Genomic DNA, 7,899 nt, shown 5'->3' on the forward strand with positions numbered 1-7,899 from the left:
TATGTATTAACTATATTACGTAAATTATTTTTTTATTTATTTTTCATCATTAATTTGCATAGATCTTCTTCGTCAGTGTATGTAATTTTTTAATTAATTTATATATTTATTTTTAAAAAATTATATCTAATAAATTTGATATTTAATATTTATAATTAAATTTCTTTGTTTTTTTTTTTTTTCTAATTTTTATATCCGGAATTAATTGGCATCTCTAAAAGTGACTATGTTTTAGTCAAAAATGCAATCATGAAAAACATATGAGCAGGCATCCAGGAATCTTTACACCGTAAAGGTAAGTATAAATCGTAGCATTCAATCATCATCGTTGTATCGTTGGCTATTATTTCATCATTATTGACTTACATGACTTTCTAGCTCTCAAATGATTATTTTTGTCTACTCCAAATTCCAAAACCTCAGCTTATCATAAAAAAATATATGTATATTATTCATTAGTATTGTATTATTTAAAAACATCTATATGTATAAAGGGTAATATTATATTTTTTATAATGGTAATTGAATATCAAATAATATGAATATTTAAGACTTTAACATTTTTAAACCATATTTTACCTTCACATAAAATCAATTACTTATATGATAGACAGAGTCGCAGGCAGCAGCAGCAGCTCGGGAACGTGAACTCACCTGTGATTGTGCGCCACCCTGTGCCCCCCCCTGCGCCGCCTAATTTCCCCCCTCTTCGCCCCTTTCCTAAACGACAAATTTTCCCCTCTAAATCCAAACTTTTAACCTTTTCGTAAAGATGGCGCCTCCTCTCTTTCAAAACCCAACACCAAAAATTTCAAATCCGCTGTCGTTTTAGTAAGATAATCCAATCTCCTTTTAAATCCCAACCTCGAAATTCCATCCAACTCTAAGGGTATTCTCGTAACATCATTATATTTTTCATCACTGATTTTTCCTTTTTCTTTTTTTTTTAATATTTAAAATATAAGAAAAAAAAAACTTTTTGGGTTCTTCTTAGAAGCAAAAATTACTGTTGTTATCTCCGATAATGCAGAGATATGCAGCATTTAGTTGCCAAAGGTTGTTCTTTCGAATCTTTGTACTAAAACCCTAAAATTATTTCCATTTTCGCGCTTTTCTTTGTTTTTTTTTTTGTTGGGATTTTTGTGAGAGAAAATTTTATAGTATAAGTAAATATTTATCCGTAATATTTGTTTATTTTTTCTGTTGTTGCTGAGATGATGTGAAAGAAGAAGAGGACGAAGAAGAAGAACAGTGTGTTAAAATCAATAAAAAGAATTAAAATGCAAAAAAAATGTGTAATTTTCGTGTTTGGGTAGGAACCCTTTTGTTTCCCATGTTTTTTCACTTTCAAAAAAACTGTTCTTTTTTTCTTTATATTTCCTTCAACAAAGTTAGCTTTTTCTTTATCTTTATATATATTTTTTTCAAATGAAAGTTGCGTCCTTTTTGCCAACGGGCATCTGGGTGTTTGTTTTAAACAATTTTGTGGGGTTTGAATTGTTAGAAACTTAGCTGGTAATATTTGGTTTTCTATATCTTTTTTTTCAATGTTTCTATATGTTGTTTTGTCTGCTTTTTTGTTTAGTTATGAGAGGATTGATGAACCTTGATTATTAAAATCAAGGGTAAGTTTGGGCTTGGGAGATCTTTATTTATTTATTTATTTTTTGGTTTAAAGGAAGAATTGCAGGTGATTTGATTTTGTTTTCTTGCATTTTCTTTTTGGTGATTTTTGCTGGTTTGTCGTTATGGGTTTTGTTTAGTCATGGAAAAGAAATAAAAAAAGAAAGAAAAAAAAACTATGTTTAGTTGGTAATTCTGGTTGTTCTTGTTGTTTCTTGCATTTTCAGGCCTAATAAGCATGACATTAGTATTTTCTTCTTCTTTTGAATGCTTATTTAATTTTGAACGTACTGATCTCTATATCTTCTGTACATATTTGCAGGATTTCAACTGTGTTTGTGGCTTGAATTTGAGGCTTAAAAAGGGTACTTCTTTTTTCTTTTTATAGTGTCAAATGTGAGGCTTTTTGCTAAGAAGATTCAACAGTCAAATCCATCAAAAATAAAGCTGCTGGCTTGCAACATATTCCTTCTCTTGTCATTCAATGTGATTTGATTATCTTTGTATGGACGCCTATACAAGAGAATCAAAGAGCAGGTTTTTTTGTTCTGTTTCTGTCAAGAACTGAACAAGAAAAAGAGGGAGAAAACTGATCTTTGGATCCAAAATTTCACAGCTCATTTTTTCTTGTTTTCTAGCTGTTACTTTCACTGGTTTGTCTCCTTGATTTGAACCCCTTCCTAAGAAAAAAGGCGAAGCTAGTTGTGTGGTATAGATATATTGGTGTTCACTTTTTGGGGTAGCTGTCACTCTGCAGTTCGTGTCAAACAGGGGTTTGATTCTCAATCCGTGCCTAATTTAAGCGATAGGACTTAGTTTTTTGTTTTCTGAGACAAAGGCTAGCTAGATCTTCATCAAAATTTTCAATCTCCTGTGGAATATTCATACTAAAATTTCACAAGAAGGTGAAACTAAGAGGTCGTTGAAAGTGGGGGTTAGGAATTCTTGAGGAGTTCAATCAGTGAAAAGGGTCTTTTCTTAGATGCTCGTATCTATCTGTCTCTCTGCCGATTATCTGGAATGGAATACTTAGCAATGTCGCTGGTACATGTCCTAGAATCCAATATGGTGGGGCAGATCAATAATGCAAATGTTTTGTTTTGTTTGTGCCTTTTTAAGACATGTTTTTTTTGGCCTCTACAATAATAACTGGTATTAAGATAGGTTTTTAAGAGTTGAATCTGTTAAGTGAGGAAGTTTCATAGAAATTCTGCCAAATGAGTCGAGAACAGAAGGGAAAACAGGAAAAAGGTGGTTCGGATGTGGCTGAGAAAGTTGTGGTTGCTGTTAAGGCATCCAAAGAAATTCCTAAGACTGCTCTGGTGTGGGCTTTGACTCATGTTGTTCAACCTGGAGATTGCATTACGTTGCTTGTTGTTGTTTCTTCACATGGTTCAGGTACTATTTTCTTGCTTGGTTTTACATCTATCTGTGATGTTTTTAGTATTGAACTACTGCTGATGTATCTTTTTGCTTTGGGCTTTTAGAACATCGATTACATGAATGACTTTTGAACCACTGTGAAAGGGATTAGTCTTTTTGCTTTCACAATTACTGTTTCTGGTCTGAAGAAGTTAGATTGTTCTGACAAGTTATTTAACCAATCTTCTGCTTAATGTTGTTATAGCTGGTTGCTTAAGACAATACGTTGAAGTTAGTAATGAAGAAATTTCCTGCTTAATGCTATTGTTTATCTGTTGTATATTTTGGTTGCTGGGTGCCAATCTTGGAATTAGTTTGATGGATGCAGACGCAAAACATTATCATCTGCCCTGAAAATCTTGTTGTATATAGACTGTCTTCCAGGTTTTGCTTTCCAGTTTCTGACTTAGTAAATATTTCTTTTCAAATGATTTAGTTTTCCTGAGTATGTTAGGTTGTTTTGTGGCACAGAAAAGTGTGATCAAGGTTTGAAAGAGTCACAATTAGAAATGATTACGTGTTTAACTTCTGAAAAATCGTTTAACTTTATTTTCTCCAATAATTCCTGCTTGCTGGGTAAATGCCGCAATCTTTCAGGTAGAAAATGGGGTTTTCCAAGATTTGCTGGGGATTGCGCCAGCCGGAAGTCTCAATCAGGATCAAGTTCAGAGCAAAAATCTGATATTACCGATTCCTGCTCCCAAATGATCCTCCAGCTTCACGATGTTTATGATCCAAACAAGGTAAATACCTGTCTCTGGGTGCAAGATTATATTACTGATTTATGTAACTCTCCTTTTGTGCTAATGCTTTGTTTCCCAACTTAATTGCACAGATTAATGTCAAGATAAAAATTGTTTCTGGATCACCATGTGGAGCAGTAGCTGCCGAGGCTAAGCGAGCCAAAGCTAGTTGGGTTGTATTGGACAAGTAACATCCTGTTTGTTCTGTTTCTTCTTCCTTTCTTTTCCTTTTGTGTTCTATCTAAAAGGGTATATATATTGACAGTCTATATATATCTTTTGTCTTTGTTTCTTGGATTTTTTTTTTCAGGCAGCTCAAACATGAGGAAAAACACTGCATGGAGGAGTTGCAATGCAACATGGTGGTTATTAAGCGTTCACAGGCAAAAGTTCTCCGCTTAAATTTGGTTGGATCACCTGAGAAGGAAGCTGGAGCATCTTGTCAATTAAATTCTGAGAGAGATGAAACAGCTGAAAAGCATCCCAAAAACAAAAATGGATCATCTGATACTATTAGAGGACCAGTTGTCACTCCAACTAGTAGTCCAGAGCTAGGGACACCATTTACTGCTACTGAAGCAGGGACTTCTTCAGTGTCAAGCTCTGATCCAGGCACTTCACCTTTTTTCATCTCAGAAGGGAATGGAGACCTGAAGAAAGAGGAATCATTAGTCATTAAGGAAAATGAGGGTCTTGATGAATCTAGTTCAGACACAGAGAGTGAAAATTTATCCTTATCTTCAGCGAGTTTAAGGTTCCAACCATGGATAAAAGAATATCTTACTTCTCATCGTCAATCCTTACAACACCTAGAAGAAACTTCAAGTAGAGCTAATGACAGGGCTCAAGCTTCAACCACAAAGGCCTTGCTGGAGAAATTTTCAAAACTTGATAGAGAAGCCGGCATTGGAATATCAAGCTTTAGGAGTGATATTGAGTTTAGTGGAAATGTTAGAGAAGCAGTTTCATTATCCAGAAATGCCCCTCCTGGCCCTCCTCCGTTGTGTTCAATATGTCAGCATAAGGCACCTGTATTTGGAAAACCACCAAGGTGGTTTACCTATGCTGAATTGGAGCTTGCAACTGGTGGATTTTCACAAGCTAATTTCTTGGCCGAGGGTGGGTTTGGATCTGTTCATAGAGGAGTACTCCCAGATGGCCAGGCAATTGCAGTCAAGCAACACAAATTGGCTAGTTCTCAAGGAGATCTTGAGTTTTGCTCGGAGGTGGAAGTCCTGAGTTGTGCTCAGCACAGGAATGTTGTTATGCTAATTGGGTTCTGCATTGAGGATAGAAGGCGGCTACTGGTTTATGAGTACATATGCAATGGATCCCTGGATTCTCATCTATATGGTATTTCTTTCTGTTTAAGTAGAATAAAATCTTTATGCCAATCTAATTCAACTGCTATATGTATGTGCTAATCATTGATATAGTCATCATGTATGGTGCCTTCAAAGAGTTTGGTGTGATGGCTATGAGACTTAGAAGAGCTTGTTGTCTTTGCTTATTGAAAGTGCTGTTTTCTAACTGTTTGGATTTGATGATTGAATTAGAAAAAGTGTTCACCAACCCCCCTAGCCTCTATCTTGACTTGCCTCCCAACACAAACTGTGAGGGAAAGAAATGCAAAACTCAAAAACCACAGATAGCTGAAGTTAGTCACAGCAGTAACTATAGGTTTAACATAATCAAAATCTGGTTTCTAGAAAAAAAGATTTATTATACTCGAATTGCTTATTTCTATCTAGCAACCATGGTTTTGAATGTACCATCAATTTGATGTCTTTCAGGGCGTCATCAGGAACCTTTAGAATGGTCTGCACGGCAAAGGATTGCTGTAGGAGCTGCAAGAGGTCTGAGATACCTTCACGAAGAATGCAGAGTTGGCTGCATTGTGCACCGTGACATGCGACCGAACAACATTCTCATCACCCATGATTTCGAACCTTTGGTATGCAAACTTCTAATTTCCCAATATATGCTTCACTTCGAATCTTCTTACCTTCAATATTTTTAGATGGATACTAGGAGATGCCATTTTATGTAACTGTACCTTTTTAATACTTTCCTTAAATAGTTGTATCTGCAGGCATTGATTTAGTTTTGTTTTCACAGGTTGGAGATTTTGGCCTTGCAAGATGGCAGCCAGATGGTGATACTGGAGTTGAAACAAGAGTAATTGGAACATTTGGGTAATCTTGAATGAGAACTTTTTCTTTACAATTTACCTTCCCTTTTCAATTACAGAATCCACTAATTGTTTATGCTGTGGTATAGGTATTTGGCACCAGAATATGCTCAAAGTGGCCAAATCACAGAAAAAGCCGATGTTTATTCCTTCGGAGTGGTGTTAATTGAACTTGTTACTGGACGGAAAGCTGTGGACCTTAATAGGCCAAAGGGCCAGCAATGTCTAACTGAATGGGTATTTTTAAAACTCTGCTAGTATATTTTGCCGCAAATTACTAGTCTCTACTTCTGTGTAACTTCAAAGAACATTTATAAAACACATAGCACTCACATTTTCCACACAGAAGGGCAAAACAAAGGTTTTCTGATTTTTAAATGTCCTCTAGGCTTTGGATTTGTTGGTTTATTGTCACTTATTGCTTATGTTATTATCTGGAATAGGCACGTCCGCTTTTGGAAGAATATGCTGTAGATGAATTAGTAGACCCAAGATTGGAGGATCACTATTCAGAACATGAGGTCTATTGCATGCTTCATGCTGCATCATTATGCATAAAGCGGGATCCTCATTCTAGGCCTCGCATGTCACAGGTAATGAGAAACTTCGTGCAGAAGAGTCTATTTTGTTTTACCACACATTTTACTTTAATACTGATTCTTCTATGTTATTTTTATATAAATCTTAGTAGCCTTAAGATCAGTGGGAACTCAACACAACTTTACTTTATCACAACATTGTTTTACTTTCAAAGTTTTATTGAAAATGTTTATTCAAAGAAAATTTTTGGCTCCTATTTAATGGTAATGGAAGACATAAATGGTTAAACAACAGATTATGTGCTTAGAATGTAATTATGAGTATTTGGAAAGAATGGATTGGGTTACAAAATATCTCCTTTGTCACATTTTGATATTTAAAGTCATTACTCGGTAAGGTTCAGAATATTTTGCTTATTGATTGGATGTTCTTTTGAACAGGTGCTCCGCATATTGGAAGGTGACATGCTCATGGACACAAATTACACATCTCCAGGATATGATGTTGGTAACCGCAGTGGCAGGATATGGGGAGAACAACGACAGCATTACAGTGGACCCTTGGCAAACGAAGCATTGGAAGGGTTCAGCGGGAAGCTTTCCCTGGATGGACTAAGGCCGGGAGCCAGGGCGGCTTCATGTGAAGATAATTTATAAAAAGCGCACTTTCCCGGTTTCTTTACACGCATGGTACGCTAAATATCTGTGTGGCATCTTGGTCGTACTTTCTTTTGATTCTTTTATCCAATGCCATCTTGATTTTGCTTGTGTATAGTAGTAGTATCGGAAGCAAGGGGTAATAGGGTTTGTGTAATTCTTTTTGGAAATGCCAATTTTCAAAGCTGTGGTGAATATGCCTTCTAATTAAATCAATGAAGCAGCTTTAGTTATAGGGTTCTCTCTCTCTTACTTTCACATGTCTGTGGATATTGGATTTTGTTTGGTCGTGCATTGCATACAGTTCTCAATCCTAATTGATGAGCAAAAGTAAAATGCATTTTGGCAGTTCATGGTAAGACTGGTTTCCCATATTTTATTTTTGCTAAGAGAAGCTACTTATCAGATAAAAATGGTCTGAGAATTTGTCTTGCATCAATAACCAAACAAAAATTTAGGGAAAAACATGAGATTTTAAAGCCCATTTCATTTCAACCAGACGGTGAAACATCCTTATCATACCTGTTATTTTTTTTGTTTTCTTTAAATTTCAAACTTTTTAAAAGATTTTTTTTTTAAAACATAAAACGTACCCTGGCAATGGCACTACATATTTTCTCATGATGACAAGTCTGAAAGATGCAGAAAGACAGGTCATCAAGAAGCAAAGCTTCTTGTTTTTTGGTGCTTTGACAGCAGTGAAACCAAATCTTTTTCTTATGTA

At 35.5% G+C, this 7,899-nt stretch overlaps 1 protein-coding gene across 3 annotated transcripts; it reads left to right on the forward strand.

The window, feature by feature from the left end:
- Positions 1-981: 981 nt before the first annotated feature.
- LOC111274621 (inactive protein kinase SELMODRAFT_444075-like) lies at positions 982-7,408 on the forward strand. Of its 3 annotated transcripts, none has more exons than XM_022859389.2 (10): positions 982-1,312; positions 1,946-3,021; positions 3,643-3,788; positions 3,881-3,975; positions 4,099-5,141; positions 5,582-5,742; positions 5,907-5,983; positions 6,069-6,216; positions 6,423-6,572; positions 6,960-7,408. In XM_022859389.2, the coding sequence occupies exons 2-10, from the start codon at positions 2,841-2,843 to the stop codon at positions 7,173-7,175; spliced, it is 2,217 nt and encodes a 738-aa protein (XP_022715124.2). In that variant the 5' UTR covers positions 982-1,312; positions 1,946-2,840; the 3' UTR covers positions 7,176-7,408. The 3 variants fall into 3 exon arrangements, with proteins under 3 accessions (XP_022715124.2, XP_022715123.2, XP_022715125.2); XM_022859388.2 differs by having other exon boundaries at positions 982-1,056; XM_022859390.2 differs by having other exon boundaries at positions 1,296-1,515.
- The last annotated feature ends 491 nt before the right edge of the window (positions 7,409-7,899 follow it).

The sequence above is a fragment of the Durio zibethinus genome, chromosome 26 (genome assembly GCF_047325235.1).
Source record: "Durio zibethinus cultivar Kanyao isolate XHJ-2024 chromosome 26, ASM4732523v1, whole genome shotgun sequence".
Lineage (NCBI taxonomy): Eukaryota > Viridiplantae > Streptophyta > Magnoliopsida > Malvales > Malvaceae > Durio > Durio zibethinus.